Genomic DNA, 17,301 nt, shown 5'->3' on the forward strand with positions numbered 1-17,301 from the left:
AAATTGAAAATTCACTAGAGTCTTTTTAGTGTAGTCCCATCTCAAGGATAACTGCTACTTGCAACTGGAGAAAACGACTTATGTAATCATTATTCAACAATGTGTTTAAAAAAAAATCTGCATAAGATGCATAACAGATTTACTTTTGTTTGCATGTTCAGTGTGGTGTATTTCATATGATAATATTAGAAGTAGAAAATAGAAGAATCCCCTGGCAACACCTTGAATTATCTTCTTTTCTAGAAAAGCAGAGGACGCTTACCCTACCGTTGCACTTTCATTTTGGAGATTACATTGGTCACTTAAGGCAATGTTCCATTCATTTCAAAATATTTCAAAGTTATATTATTGTTTATTCTAAAAATCTTATAAAATCATATAAATGCCAGGTAATTGGTGCAAATATTTCTTTCTATCAGTTTTCACTCGGATTTCATCAATACAATGTATCACCTAGTATGCGCCGATCTTTTTTCCTGTAAAATTAATTTGAAAAATAAAAATTATTATATTTCACTAACGTAATTCAGTATAAGGTATGTAAATAAATCGATTTTGTTTACATTTAAATCATTTAATTTTATATATTTAATTCATAAACTTTTTTAAAAAAATGTTTCCCTCTCATCAGTTGACCTTGTTCTATTAATAAATAAAATTTTGTTTCATAAATAAAATATTCATACCGAAATCCTTTCCATATCCACCATAACTTCCCATTCCATATCCACCGTAACCTCCCATCCCGTAACCAATAATACCGTATCCAGCCATGCCTGACATACCGTTAAGCCCTCCAAATTTGCTCATGCCATATCCACCAAATTTGTGGATGCCGTTATATCCTAATCCATTGTGGTATCCGTATCCTGGATATCCTCCAAAAAATCCGATTCCTCCGTACCCACCGAAAGTGTGCTGTCCACCTAAATTAAAGATCCCATTTCCGTATCCGCCATAGATTGGATAACCGTTTCCATAGTAACTTCCAAATGTCCCCAAACCACCCATGCCTAAGTTATTAAATGCCACTGGACCGAAAGGATTGCCATATATTTTAATGTTGTGTATCGGACTGTATCCTTTCTGTCCAAGATCTGCAGTGGCAAATCCAACGATCAGGAGGACCGATAGAGTTTTAAGGGACATGTTGTTTGGTTTGAGTGTCCTGAAACAGTTTAAAAATATTTCAGTATTAAATAACATGATTAGAAGGAGTTCTTCTTTTTAATATCAGTTAAAAAAAAACAACTGAAAAACTCGCATTAAATATCCAGAGAGTTGATTGAAATGAAAAAAAAAAATAATTTGACAAATGCATTCTTATCGTATTGATTTAAAATAGTATCTGTAGATTTCTTCTCCTATTGCCAATTTAAACAATTGAATCTTACCTTTGTTGCTAATTCAGTAAACAGTTTTCGAATGAATGAAAGTCAATATGGGGCAAGATATTTTATACTGATCAAGCTGACCACAATTATGTGTGTTAATTTTGTGGTTGTAAGAATAATTGCTTCTTACCGGTTTTTGAAATAATAAAACCTCAATGACTTGTGAACATACAGGTAAAACAGTATGCAATGTCCCACAACATTTTTTTTTGTTATGTTTTTGTTTAAATAAATTATTATCTGTTATCATCTATATCACATCAATGATAAATGTTGTATTGATAAATTGTCTCTTGAATTAACACTCAGTTATGGTTTAACGCATAGTGAATAATATTTTATGAATGCAAGACATGTAATCAATCTCCCTTTTTGAAATATTCTATGTTAAATTGTCAGGTTTTACATTTTACCTATATGGTTAGTCGCGGATTCAGGACATTAATGTCATTAACAAATTACTATACTTTTTTTATCAAAAACCTAAATTATTAATTTAATTCCCTTTTTAAATAGATTGAAGATAAAATCTTCTTTATACGTCATACATCATAGACAATTCAATTGACACATAATGTAATGATGAACTAGTTTTTATTCATAATTTGCAATGTCAAATCATAGTTAATTTTGTTATATCTGCTATTAAAAGGGTAGCTCGATACGACCACCAGCAGTTGAGCCTTGAACAATTAGAGCAAACAAAATACACTTTCATGCTTGTTTTAGCAATTAATTATGATTATGATTAAATGTGACATAGCATAAATTTCGGACACAGAGTAAAAATGTTAAATTTCACAGCATGACATTTTCCTTTTATGTCAAAATATCCAAATGTTAATATAAAGGAATATGTTGCATATCATAAAAAAAAAAAAACATTTTTGTCGACACTTAAAGAATTTCTTTTACCAATTGCACCTACAAAGTCTTTAGGCCTAAATATTGCTATAGTGCTTAAATTCATATTACCCACGAACACACTAGAATTTATATTTTTGTTAAAACTTCCGATATTTTTATGTTATTTTTTTCAAATTGTATTTCGATACAACCTAGGCCATTCAAGTTTTCCATTTATTTATATGATATATAGTAAGCAGAACTCCAAACTACTCATTATTGTATCAAAATCAATCCAGTATGGAATTTTTTTTTCGTCTTCCTTTAAAAGGAATCACAAATATGATTTGTAGAACTATACCTCTTTACGATAATTTTATTTAATAATGAATTTGGCGAATTTTTCAATTTGCATATGTGTAATTGCTAGATATTAGATTTAAGACTTCCGACATACAAATAAGAAAACTTTCATTTAAGTGTTTCGCAGTTGAACACGAGCTTTTTAGACGATAAATTAATTACCGTATTTTATATGAGTAAAATGTTGAAATTTTCAGGTTTTTTTGTTTTTGTTTTTTTGTTTTTGTTTGTTTGTTTGCTTTTTTTTAAATGAATACACTAAGGAATGACACAATTTAATACGGATGATTACATTCATATTTTATAAATAATTAATTTACCGAACATTTCTCCTAATCTTGCGTAGCTTCCAACACCTTTCAAGCCATATCCACATAACCCATTTATTTCGTAACCTCCAACTCTTCCCATTTCATATCTACCATAATTTCCGAAACAGTATCCTCAAAAACCTGACATTCCTTATCCTCCGAAACTATGCAATCTATTAGCTCCGTAACTGTTCAGACCTAGCGGACCTAAGCCTGTTAATCCGGAGGACCCTTCAGGCCTCCGTATCCACCATAAAATCCGATACCCCCATAGATGTATGGCCCAGTAAGTTATATTGGCCCATTCCATTTATATTTCCGTAACTTTGATGGCTGCATGAAGAGGATTTTTATACCAAAATTATCTACATTTAGGGCAAGACCACCCATGCCCATTGTATTGTGCACTAACGGCCCGAATATAGTGTCATACTTTCTGATGTTGTGTTTGGGACTATCCCTTCTGTTAAATCTCTACATTTGCAAGTCCAATAACCAGGAGGATTGGTAAGCCTTTTCGTGACATTATGTTTAAAAAAAATCTACAATATAACAAAGAAATATTAAAGATTTCGGTTCGACTAAATTATCATGTATGTGAAGTTACCATATCTTTTGTTAATTAAAAAATGTTTATTGTATATCGGTAATCTGTTCACTTTCCTTTGACCTTGTTGACAGATATGTTTCTGTTTCTCGTAAATGACAAGATATTCGAAAATATCCGATAAAACATTGAGAGTGAGTGTGACGTCACCAAACCTGCTATGGAGTTTCGAAAGAAAATGACGTCACGTACCATTTTCTTGCTAAGAAGTAATCAAGGGAACCAAGTTCCAGCGGAAATAAAAATAATGTAATACAGTGACAGAGAAAAGACATGGAAAACAGATACAGACAATAAAGAACCAAAATATTGCATATAAAGTAACAAAAGTAAATTAGCAACTCGATCGGATTTCACTTAAAACTGTGAGCATGGACCAGGTGCATCGGCAGGTCATTCGTCCTCTGCTTTTCGCGTTTGCTGTATGGTTTGGTCAATAGTTTTCATAGTTTAAATCATAGGTTTTAATGCTAATGTACTCAGATAATAGTCTTAAATTGAGGGTTTCCAACAGATCTTTCGAATCCAGCTATGTAGCGTTGTTTGTAAAAATTCGTGTGGAGTTTAGGAATCCAGTGCATAGACGGTAGATTACAAATATTTATTGTGTTTTGTACAGAGACCAAAAGAGCATAGCACAGATTTATGGTTTTCCACTATCTCCTCCTTGAAGCGTGTGATAGCAGTATTAGTCTTATTACTGCTTTCATTTGCTGAAAGTACATTAACATGTTCAAAAATGTAATTATTAGATTACTGATACTTCGTCGGGAATTCGATTCCGAGGGTTGAGTCAACCACGTGATCCACGAAAACTGGTACCCCAAGAATATAAGTACTTTCACAGTTTACAGAATAACAGTTACTTTCGTTTTGGAAATTGTCAGTATCAAAGTCGAAAAAAATTATTATTCATTATTTAATATAAATGTGTATCAAGCGATATGATTAGCATTTAATACTGTCATAAGATATGTTTCTTTTCATATTTACCTGAACAATTATTTTGCTTGCATAAATTTTCATAACACTAATCGCCTCAATAATATTTTTTGTCAAAGTGGTTTTCTTATTGTTACATTTCAAATAACAATTGTTATTGTAATTGTTATGACTTTTTTTATATAAAATTTTAATTTAAAATTCATAATTCAACAATACTGGGATTAATAGATTTAATTCTAGCTAATTCAGGAGAATGTTTTTTTTTTAAATGAATTGCAGTTAGGTCCACACATTCCATGATTTAATTTTCGCCATATTCGCGGTCAAAGAAGGGAATACGAAAATTAAATCACGCAAAATATTTATGAAAATATAATAGATCTATTCATCTTTGTGTTATTGATTTAAATTTTTGTCTGCCTCGAAAATTACATTACGCAAAAAAACCTCACCAGTGTTGAAGAAAAACGCACACATTTTCACACGCGAAGAAAACCATTGATACATTGAGTATGGGAATAGTGATATTACTCACCAGCTTATTCAGTATGTTTTTTAATGTATTGTAGTTAAATCCATGCATTAAACATTTTATACTATTTAAGGTGGTTGATCTAAGTTAAAGGAAATAACTCTTACAAATACAAATCATTGGAACGTTTGTATTCAGCATTCAATCTCACGAAAGCTTCATAGTTACTTGGACTGTTTTCATTCTGTTTCGAATGAGAGTTTCATAAAGTGAAATTTAATATGATACAAACATATCACTGATTTCAAGAGTTATTTCCCTTACACTAAGTCTACCTCCTTAATATGATCACAGTTTCATGTCAATTAATTATGTCGTGGTTAAAACAAAATACACTTCTACCTTTGTCTTAAATTCGCAATGATTAAACCACAATGATTTGTGAAATTCATAGAAGCTAATCATCACATTCCCCTGATTATTTCAAAGAAAGAATAACAAAAAAAAACACCGTCATTTCAAATGTCATTTTAAAGATACCTACTAAGATTGATTATCTCAAATTACTATGAATAATCAGTATTTCTTAATGATTATCCATTTCCGCTTGCTAAACAATCATCATTATTTTTATTCTTATTATTTTTCATCATTTTTTTTTTAATTTGCGTTTTTTTTTGTTTGGTTAAATACAGAGACAACTAACAATATTGTTTTCATGGGACGTCACTCTAATTATCGTCAAAAAGTACTCATAAATGGCATAAATGACAATGGCATACCTAGAAATATATAAAAGGGGGTTCCGATCTTACAGTTTTTAAAAATGGGGTTTGGGTTATCTTTTACTCATTATTCAAAATTAACTTTGGGGAAAAAAATAACAAAATATTTTGAGAAAAAGGGGGACAGCAATCAAGGAACCCCCCCTGGATAAATTTTAATTCACGAAAGTGAGGCATATTCTATTAATGTTAAATTCGATAATTAAAGATTAAGGTTCTTTTTTAACAATTAATGGACATTAACTATTTTACATAAATGAAACGTAATACAAACCCAATATATCATTTTGTCACGATTTTATCATCTGTCATTGATATAGTAAAATAAAATGTATGCTGTTACAACTATTGTGACGGGATATTGTGGTTTTTATTGATTGGTACAAATGGATTGAAAGTTTTTGAAACTAATCTTGCTTGTGGTTACGTTTTGTGGTAAGCTTGAAAACTATAAAACAAGATGTTGTTCAGCTGAAATTATTATTCTATATCTTCTACAACTGTATTGACAGGTAATATCGAATCTTAATAATACCATGTTTCATAAGCTTTCTTTGAAATTATTGACTAGTTTTGCTATATATAACTTCAAAGTTTAAAATATTAAGTATTAACAATATGGTATTACTTCTGTGATATTTAATATTAATAAACAGTCGTGAAAATCTTAATGAATTAATATAAATTTCCGGTAAGATGAATACTACTGATAAACAATAAAAATAATACGTTAAAATGCTTCAAAACTAACAAACTCTATAATATATAGGTTCAAAAGCCGTCAAGATGTCCTTCAAATCTTTTGTTTTCCTTCTGTTTGTTGGACTAGCCACTGCAGAGCTTGGACAAAGTCCTAAACATAACATTAAAGAATACGGAAACCCATTAGGACCAGTATCAAAGAACAACATCGGAATCGTTCGTCAAGCTGTCGTTGGGGGTAGCCATTCCATTACACAGCCTTAATATGGTAACCAAGGATATGGAAATATTTTTGGAAATGCTCGTCCCACTTTCATTGGACCACATATATTTGATAGAATTGGAGAAATCGGATACTATGGCGGATATCCAGGATACGGATACCAAAATAGATAGGGATTTAGCGGACTTTTCGGTGGATATGCTACGGGAAAACTTAGTGGACAAGTCGGACTAACTGGATTTGGTGGATATGGTCTGAAAGGTTACGGTGGATATGGAAATGGTGGTTATGGTGGATATGGAATTGGCGGTTTATGGAGGATATGGAACGGGCGGTTACGGAGGGTATGGTATAGGAGGTTACGGTGGGTATGGGATGAGAGATTACGGAGGATATGGTATGCAAGGTTATGGAGGATATGGAATCAACGGTTTCAGGGGTTTCAGAAAATTTGGAAAACATATCGGTAAGTCTAAATTACAGATTAATTTGAATGCCTATTTATTTTTATATTTCATATTTTTTTATGTTTCTTCTTTGGTATATCTGTTGTTACCTTTATTTTCATATTTCATATATTGTTTTATCTATATGTTTAACGTGTCATAGTTTTCATTTCTTCTTTCGTCTACCCCGGACTTGACTTTTTATGAGTAAATTGGAAGGTGTTTCTAGAAAAGCAGAGGACGCTTACCATATCGGTGCACCTGGTCCGTGCTCCCAGTAGAGTCCAAGTTTCTGATTTGCTTTTGTTACTTTGTATGTATGATTTTAGTGTACTCTTTAGTGTATATCTGTTTTCCATGTCCTTGACATGACTTCAAATGGAATACGCTTACTGTATTCTTCTTTACTGGTTTTTACTTACACATCTTTTTTTATCTATATACTTCAGGAAAGAAAGTTGTTATATACTAGAATTAGTGAGAAGAAATTCCATTCACAGACGATGCAAAGAGGTCAATTTAACATTGCAGCATATTTTGTATGTATTTTGTACCGTTTTGTAAAAAAAAATAATTAAAGTAATTTTATTTTGATATCAGAGTTTTTTACTTCATTCTTCTTCTTTATTGTTTGCTACATGCATATTGTTGTATGAATTGTTCTCTTGATCTTGCTTTTATGGATTTAGTATCGCTAGATCTTGGGGTTTTTTTGTATTTGCTAAGAGAGTATATATACGCCTTTGTAGAGTATTGTGGCGTGTGTTTATTATTAACTCCATGAAATCAAACTGATGGTTATACTTACATTTAATAAGTTTACTAAAAGTCGAAGATTACTTAATTATTCTATGTTTGTAATGTATTTAGTGTTTATAATCTATAATGTAAGAAACAGTTATTGATATTTTGCTAGTTAGTAATTTCTGGAAAGGGATAGACTCGGAAAAGTTGACATATTTAGGCTTTCTTATTGAAATAGTCCATTTCAGGTTCTTATGTTATATATTTATTTTTAAATTGGAACAAGCAGTTTCCAAGAGAGCAATATCCATGCAGTGACTGTTAAAGAATGTAATCCAGGGACAAAGACCAGACATGGAAAACAGATATACACAACAAAGAACATAAAGTAACTAAAATCATACATACAAAGTAACAAAAGCAAATGAGCAACTCGGATTCCAGTAAAAACTGGGAGCACGGTAGAGTAAGCGTCCTTATGTAAAATATATATATTATAAGTAAAAAAGCGTCAAGGCAGTTAAACGTTTTAAAACGCATTGAATGGAAAACATTTGTCAAAATTAGGGGGTTAACAATCTACTAATCTTTTATAATGTCTAATTTTAATTAGAGTACATTGGTTTGGCATTTCTGTGGGGAGGACAATACAAATAAGACGGAGAAAATACAAGAACCCGCCTACGCTTTATTTATGAAAATTATGAATGTACATATGAAGAATTACTTTTAAAATCCGGTTTTCCATCTTTTAAGATAAGGCGTCTTCGATATATGGCAATAGAAGTTTTTAAAATTATCCATAAAAAGTCTCCAACTTATTTACATGACATTATAATTTACAAAAATCTAAGTACTCTTTTAGGAAGAACAACTTGGCAGACGTTCCTACGGTAAGAACAAAAGGATTTGGCTTACACTCAGTAAGGTATGCTGGGGCCACACTCTGGAATGAGCTGCCAAATGAAATTCGTTCTCAGTTAAATTTGGACCAGTTTAAAAGCCTCATTTATAACTATAATGGCAGCTAATGCAAATGTGGCTCCTGCAGATATTAATCTTTTAGTTCTAGTTTTATTTTTCCAACCATTTTCGGTACATAGTATCTCAACTAACACTAATTATTTATGTCATTATTGTGTGTCTTGTGAATTTTATGTGCTGTGTTTCTTGTATGTGTCTTGTTTTATTATTCATTATGTTTTGTTAAATGTATGTTGGCTAAAGTCTCTACAGATCCTAAGTTTTATGTTATACTGAAACCCGACTTTAAATAAAATTTCTTAGTCTTAGTCTTAGTTAACATGATAAAATACATGTACTACCATAGTCTCCTAACTTTTATTATTTAAGTATTTATTTTTTTTTAAATTATTTATTAATTAAGGGTACAACAAAATTATCGAACACAAATCCGATTAATAATCAAGTCAAGTTCAAAATAAATCTGGCAAAATATATATTACACCACTGGAGCAGCTGGTACCACAATGAAAATAGGGACTTAAAATTGAAAAAAAAACAGATGCATTGGTGTAACTATGAACAGTGTGGATGGTCCTGGATTCATAATCTAAACTCGATAGATCTCTCGACAATAATAATTTAATGATGCAATACTTGAATATCATTGTAATTTTTTACCGCTTGGTTTTCATAGAACCTATTTTTTCCTATTGCAGTGACCTGCCATTTATGATCTTAATTCGTAAACATCTATATACGATGCATATTTTTCCTATGAAACTTCAATATTCTTTGAGCGAAATAGTCAATTAACTATTTTCTTGCATGCAGGCAATTTTTTTTCGACCGCATTTACATGTGTGCTTAACCTTAACCTTTCTCCAAAGTTTAATGAAATTACCCATTGAGGAGTTTGGGAGTTTTCAAAAGCACACTTAACATGTTAAGCCCTTTGGTTTGATTATCTCACCATATAAATTGTACGATTTTCACCTTCAATGATGCATAATTTCACGATGTCTAACATTCTTTTGTTACTTTGTATGTATGATTTTAGTTACTTTATGTTCTTTGCTGTGTATGTCTGTTTTCCATGTCTGGCCTTTGTCCCTGGATTACATTCTTTTGATTAACGCTTTAAACGTGGTTCCCTTGATTACTTATTCTAATACAATTTTGTTGAAATCCACCGGAAGTCTAGTAGTTTCTTACGTTAAAAATGTACAAGGTTGTCCATGTTTGAACATAAAGGTTTGTTACCTCTCTTTGCAAACATATTTTTGAAGCATATCTACTTTTATATATTTCCTAACTTTTCTATATGATTTGTTTAAAACCGATGACCGGTTTTGTAGGGGTTACACTTGCAAGATATGTTAAAGAACGAACAGACACGTCAGAGAGACCAACGGCATAATTTCAATAAACTTTGTCATTCGAAAGTCTTGAAAACTGTTTGTTGGAGGGTAATAAGTTGGCGGAAACATAGAATCAGCCTCTTCGTAACAGAGGCATATTAAAAACTTCAACAATATCAGATAGATAATAGAAAATAGAAAATTGACTAACCCTCTTTATTCCCCATATACTCACGCACATTCTTCCTTTTGAGACTCGTGTAAAAAATTCCCAGACGGATCTTTGGATCTTCTTCCATGCACTTCAGAAATTCGGTAGTGTAGGCATCACTTTCAAGGCATTCTCCAGCAAACTTTATAAAATCTAACCAATAATAAAAGACAAGCCTTAGTTTATATAGTACATAAGTGTCGACTTTGCCATCAGTTTTGACAGTTTCGGCTATTGATCCTGCCTCTCTCATTGTGCAATGTTTTGTTCTATATGGGAAATCAAAAGAGAACGTCGAGCTTTCCAGGATTAAATCATTTCAAATTTGGCAAGTTTTAGTTTTAATTAACTACAAGCTTGTTTTTCTTAATTTAAAATGTAATTCGGTATATTTTGGGGATCATTTTAAGCATTGAATAATGAAAAATAAGAAAATGACTTTAATTCGTATAAAAAACATTCCTCGATTCTGCATTAAATATTTAGTGTAAAAATTTGTGTTTGTGTTGCTGATAGTTTTATGGCAGCAATAAATTAATGTAATTTTTGCATTTATCTTTGACCAAAATTAAGCGTTAATAACAATATTATGGCCGTTGTCCTACAAGTTTTGGAACCATGAATGTTTACCTACAGTTCAGCTGTGTAATATGATAGGTTTTAAAAAAATGAGTCGAGTGATATTCTTCGAATCATTAAGTGGTAATGCTTTAATAGTATTTGTAAGTCTCGTTCTAGTTTCAGTTTTCCTTTCGGAATTTTAGATGTAGAACGGATTGAAATCCGAAGGCCGATCTGCTTTTTATTGTTCACTTCCGGGAAATGAAAACGCTGTATCACTATGCAAAATCTTCTATTTCTATGCTTTTCCTAACATTTTTATTCAGTACAACTAGATATTTGTCATTTTTTATCAGTATTTTTTCACAAATATATATTTTGCTTTTAACATAGTACTCAAAGCTATGTTAATGATGACTCTCTATGCATTTGAATGGGAGATGGGGACCCATTCTCATGAAATCACGGAGTCACGAGACGAGACTTACATACCCTATTCTTTTGTAGCCTACAACGACATCCAAATCGACTAAGAATAACAATCCTTGATGTTTAGAGGTCAAATATTGGCAAAGGGAGACTGTAATGAAAAACAACATTGTTGAAAAAAAGAACAAATTTCAATATGTTTTGATGGTTTTGTTTGTAAATATGACAGGACATGAGCTTGATATCAAAGATGCTGCCTCTTTCATCAGTGCTGAAAAATTCAATTTAGAAACGTATTTTGTGAACAGATCTACATCATAATAGTCAATGACTCGTATTTATATGCCCTTGCACCATGTTTAGAAAAAAAACAAATTTATTCGCTACATAAAAATATTATGCTACTTACTGGGTTTGTGTTTTCCACAAAACAAGCTCACTAAATCAGTTATCGTATAGATACTTTTAATCACTTCCTGGATTAATTTGTCATGAGATGTGTAACAATTTTCGATTACAGGTTTGACGCATTGCTGGAATGCTCTGAATAATAAAAAATGAACTCGCTACCTTTTAGTATAGAAAGAAAATACTCAGCAGAGCTCAGCATGATATAAATGCTGACGTCGTAAATGTACTATATCCACCTATGGTAGATATGGACACGGCACTAAAGGATGATGTAGCTCAGAATTTACATGGTATTATTTTTTACTGCATAATTTCCCTTCATAGAATGTGTGTGTTCATAGAGCTTTTAAATTATCAGTAAATCATTTTCTTGATATGATCCAATATCCATAATTCTAAACCAGTGATACCACAACATGTCAAAGAAACCATTAAGTTTATTCCTTGTTTATAGCTAAGTAAGCTAAATTTTGGCGGTTTTTTTACCAACAAAGCAAGAAGTAACCATCTATAATTAGTTAGTTCATCATATCAAATACCACGATAATTTTAATATTTGGCTCACAGAGTAACAATCCATGCTTGCAAAATGTAAAACTTTATTTCCATGTAGAAGCATCCATGAATAATAGCTTCGGTTCGTGTTCATTTTCATATGATGTTTACATTTCGATTAAATTTCATCTAATTCATTTGAATGGTTTGAAAAGGGTCATATATTCTAATATGACGTGCTTCAAAAGCTCTTTGGATCACAATCATGGCAAAAAAAGTGATAAACATATGACCAATATTTGGTGCAACTTATAAGCTGCTGCGTCTTTTAAAAATATGAAAGCAATTAGTCCTATTAAAATCGAAATAAACCAAGGAAACTCAATGCTTTACCACGAGCTGGACATTTAATTCGTTATTCAACCCCTCGCTATCGCTCAGGGTAAAACTATAATACATAAATATCCACCACGTGGTAAAACAATGATATAATGGAGTTTCCGTGATTAATTTCTTAATTTAGATATACAGACATCGCAATTCCTATATATTTCACAATGGTGTTTGTGAAGGGCATACTACACAAATTTGAATTTGGATCCTCACGAACTTTAATTTGACCATTTGAATGTAGTTACAGGAGCCCAGGAATATGGATCTATCATTTGACAAATGCGCAATTCTTATTATCTCCAGGACTTTGGTTGGAATGCCCTTGATGACATTGATCTTATCATTAGGATTTTTGTTCACCTGGTTAAAGACATCAACAAATCATGTTTTTTTTTAATACTCAATACAATAGTTAAATCATTTTCAATGCGAATGGACAATTACAATAAATCAACATTAATTAATGTTTTTGCTTCTTTACAAAGTAATCAAGGGATCCAAGATTCTAGTGGAAATCAAAAGAATGTAATCCAGGGACAAAGATCAGACATGGAAAAACAGATATTCAAAAAATCAAATTTTGTATTCTCTTCGTAGAATGTACAAATGTGAATTGTTTCCAATGTGACCCCTTTGTGACTCTCGTGACGGTTAGCTGCGTTATTGGTGCTAGATTATTACTGGGTTACACACATTTGCAATGACAGGTGCTGCTCGCAGAGTGACACATGCTGCCATTCCTGAACACTGATGTTACTTTCTCGTTATTTCTGCCGAAATTTGCATGTTCACTCAAGGTATTGTTTGGACACCAAATATCCGACTATGGTCTTATAAAACCTCACACCTATACATGGCATTTGAGAACTAAATACATATGAAAAACCTTTTATATTCGATCACATATTTTCTGTCAAAATAGAAATACTGATGACTAGACTGGTCTAATGGCGCTATTGTTATGGAAAATGACGTGTGAAAACTCGAAAAGAATTTCTTAATTTCTGAGTGATACAAATCAAACGGTAAATAAAAAAATTGCAATTGAAAGTTACATGTTCATTCGACCTTTTTCATTTATTTTGAAGAAATTAGTAACTAGCAAACTTTACTGAGATATGGTGAAATCGAAGTGTTTACGACGACATGAAATAAATACAGATGCTTTTTTGTGGTTTTTGTTTCTATACCAGTCTTGTAGTTTGACGCTGAAAACTGTTCACCAATTTTCCACATTGTCTTTGTTGGAAACTCTTCACCGTAGCTAGGTCATCACGTTTACGACTGAACAGGTGACAGAAGGCTTATTTTCATGAAATCCCGATAGAATATCCTGATGGAATCAATGTAATTAACTCAAAAAAATGCATGAGAACTGGGAAGAGTGGGCAAATCGACCCACGGGTGATGTTGGAAGAAATAAGAAATAAACGCGTATTCAAAGTCCGGAATGTATAATTGCTAGTTTATATTTTCATGTGTATTCTTGATTTTGCCAATTCATCTACAATTTTTCATCCTCATCCCAAATTTAGATTTTGAGTTTAGTAGTTTGTAATTAATTGCATTAATTATCATGCACTCTTGAAGGATTACAAAAAATACACCAATTGGTACTGTATATAAACTTACCCACACACAGTGTTCAGTTGAGCAGAAGTTGGGAATACATTAAACCCTTTCATATCAATAATACCTTGCAAGTTTTGGGAGCATTTTCGTGGGGACATTATATTACAAGCTGTAAAAATATGAAAATTAAATAAATGATTAACTGAAGTTCTACAAACATGATGAACCGCTAGCACATACAGAAGCGACATCCATTTTAATGGGTTTTTTTATTATATTTCCCAAATGCCGGGTACTTGCTGGAAAAGAACGATTAACAATTTAAACTCTTCAAAATGACATGACGGAAATAAAACTAAAAACCTCAAAAAACTAATGGCAAGTATTTTTCATGTATCAAAAGACAACTAAGCAAATACAAGGTCTTACTTTTATAAGATACCTCAAAATTTCCAGGCCTGGCTGAATCGTGTGAATTACTGTTGTATATGCTATTCTACTTTAGTAGTGTAGGCATCTTGAAAGAAATGATTTTAGCAACGATTAGCCCCCAAATTCCTTATTTCTACCAAGTCATGACCAAATAAATAAAAATGATAATTCAACCTTTAAGAAACAATCTACTGTACAATCTATTTAAGCTTCAAACTGAAGTTGTTTGGACTCCAGGAAAATATTTAATTTGGCTGCTTTTCAGCTTTTATTTCCTAAATGGTTTAATCCATCCAAAAAAGCAGTCCAATCTTTCTTTTTTGTGGAATGAAACCTTGTGGTACAATGTCAATACTCAAATTATGGTTCAGTTACCAAATGTCAATGGCGATGACGACAACGGCGCCAAAATATTAGAAAGCCAATGTTTGCCAGTATATAAAAATCACCTCGTCGAGCAAAGCATCTGACGATCGGTCAAATCTGTCTATACACTGGGTCGCCATTCATTGCCAAAATATGAAGCAAATGTAATAATTCAAATCCATTATTCTTGTACATTTTGGAAGATGCAATGAAACTTGCCTAACTAGCAGGATAAAATCCGTACTGTTAAACCTATGAACATGTAGTCCATGAGATCCTTCAAGTGTAGAAGTCATGTTTAAAACACTATATACTAGTTCATTTCATCATGCAACGACATTAAACAAGAAAAAGTCCCATGGTCATGCAGATAACCCCCATACAATATAAACCCCATTATTTTCTTTCGTATTTCATTTTTCACTTTTGATGAAATATATAATCGTTCATTCCAATCTGTTTGCTTTTAAGAGATTATTCACAACGAAAATCCCATGGTTTCTATTGTATTTTATGTTATTTACATAGATATCTCCCTTTTATTTTGAATTCTACAGTACATTCTATATAATTTTATCACTATTATGAACAGAGGTGTTATGAAAAACACATTTTAATTTTTGTTTACTATAACGTTTTAAACAAAATATCAAAAATAAAAATATTTAGGCTTTTTTACCATGAATCACATTTTGAATGATTCTTAATATTTAATTCTTAAACGGTTAGGATTTTGATCCCTGAAATCAAACCAACTTTGACCTTTGTAGTATAGAATCTATCCACTATAATAGAGATTCAGGGGCTTAACTCAATAGTTCAAATTATATGATTTCTTTTGTTTTTGGTTCCTTTTGACCCTTAATTCCAAAACGATTTCAACAAGACCACAATTAAAAACAAACCTTTTTTGCGTTATCAAACTTTGTCGTAAATAGTTGATATAGATCCACCATCTTTAAATCAAATTATTGTACAAAAAAACCAAGTATTTACGGTCGTCGAAGACATACACGACATGCACAATGAGATCGCTATACTATTACACGACCGCACATTTATTTATCTCTAATGCTAAATTGATAAATCTCATTCCCCTTTAAAAGTTGTATACAAAAGAAACCTATGTCTGTATAACTTCCACCACTTCCATTACTTTCTCCTCCACTAGTTCCACTACTTCCTTGACACCTCGAACTGAAAATTTATTCCATCGATGTCACAGCTTACCATGCCTCATCATCCTTACAGGCTGCTCTTAGTGGTGAAATACAGGTTTGTAGTTTAGCGTATGCTCTGGAAAAAATCTCATATAATATTAAATGAATCAATATTTATACATAGCCGTCTTTATAGGAACAATAGGAATTTCTGAGGCAATGAGGTAAATATGTGATTTACATCAAAATAGTGTTTGTATGATGTATGGTTAATACAGAGAACCAAGATTCTTGCGGAAGTCAAAATAGTAATCAAGCGAACCAAGAATGCAATCCAGAGGCAAAGACCAGATATGGAAAACAAACAAACACAACAAAGAACACAAAATAACTAAAACCACACACACACAAAGCAACAAAAGCAAATGAGCAACTAGGACTCCACTAAAAACTGGGAGCATGGACCAGGTGCACCGATCCTCTGGTTTTCTTTAAACAACCGTAGAGTTGCTCATAAAATGTCAAATTAAAGGGTAGACGAAAGAGGAAAGGAAAACTATGACACATGGAACAAATCAGTTTTCATGATGCAGATGGATACACCGTAACGATCCACGAGTTCATGATGACGATCATAAAACTTCTGTAGTGACGACTTCAATCTTGTAGTAACATAACCCTGTTCCAGAAGCCTATTTGTTAGAGTTCTAGCGCGATACAAAAAGTCAGCATAGTTTCGGCAAGCTCTGGCATAACGTATGTGTTGTGATATGAACACTCCATACGCAGGTGCTGAAAGGATGTTGCCACAGATGAAAGGAAAGTTGACTGAATTCTGAATGAAAAGTCCTCACGTTTGTCGTAAAGTTTGGTCAATAGTATTCCTTTACCATCGATCTCTAAGTGTAGGTCAAGAAATAAGGCGACTTCACAGTGTCTGTAGTAACCTTTATCTCAAGTTCTTTGGGGTAGATGTGATGTATCAAATCCCCAAAACTGCATTGAATCCCTCTCATGATAAATATTCACTTAACTGTATTACGAACTTTCTAACAAGTTTGTTTATATTGCTCGAGCTGTGGAAGAACAACACTGTTTGAAAATAGGTA

The 17,301-nt window shown here is 32.1% G+C and overlaps 1 protein-coding gene and 1 long non-coding RNA gene across 2 annotated transcripts; one reads left to right on the top strand and one right to left on the bottom strand.

Annotated features, from left to right (window-relative positions):
* Positions 1–347: 347 nt before the first annotated feature.
* On the bottom strand, positions 348–1,309 carry LOC148621053 (uncharacterized). Its single transcript, XM_088573957.1, has 2 exons — positions 687–1,309; positions 348–476 (listed from the first exon to the last, which is right to left on the bottom strand). The coding sequence occupies exons 1-2, from the start codon at positions 1,204–1,206 to the stop codon at positions 454–456; spliced, it is 543 nt and encodes a 180-aa protein (XP_088430083.1). The 5' UTR covers positions 1,207–1,309; the 3' UTR covers positions 348–453.
* Positions 1,310–6,509: 5,200 nt separating this feature from the next.
* LOC148621054 (uncharacterized) lies at positions 6,510–7,664 on the top strand. The gene is made up of 2 exons (XR_015920836.1): positions 6,510–7,114; positions 7,544–7,664. It is a non-coding gene; the product is annotated as an uncharacterized LOC148621054 (long non-coding RNA).
* Positions 7,665–17,301: the final 9,637 nt, after the last annotated feature.

The sequence above is a fragment of the Perna viridis genome, chromosome 3 (genome assembly GCF_037379345.1).
Source record: "Perna viridis isolate PV_CMFRI_1.1 ecotype Kerala chromosome 3, ASM3737934v1, whole genome shotgun sequence".
Taxonomy (NCBI): domain Eukaryota; kingdom Metazoa; phylum Mollusca; class Bivalvia; order Mytilida; family Mytilidae; genus Perna; species Perna viridis.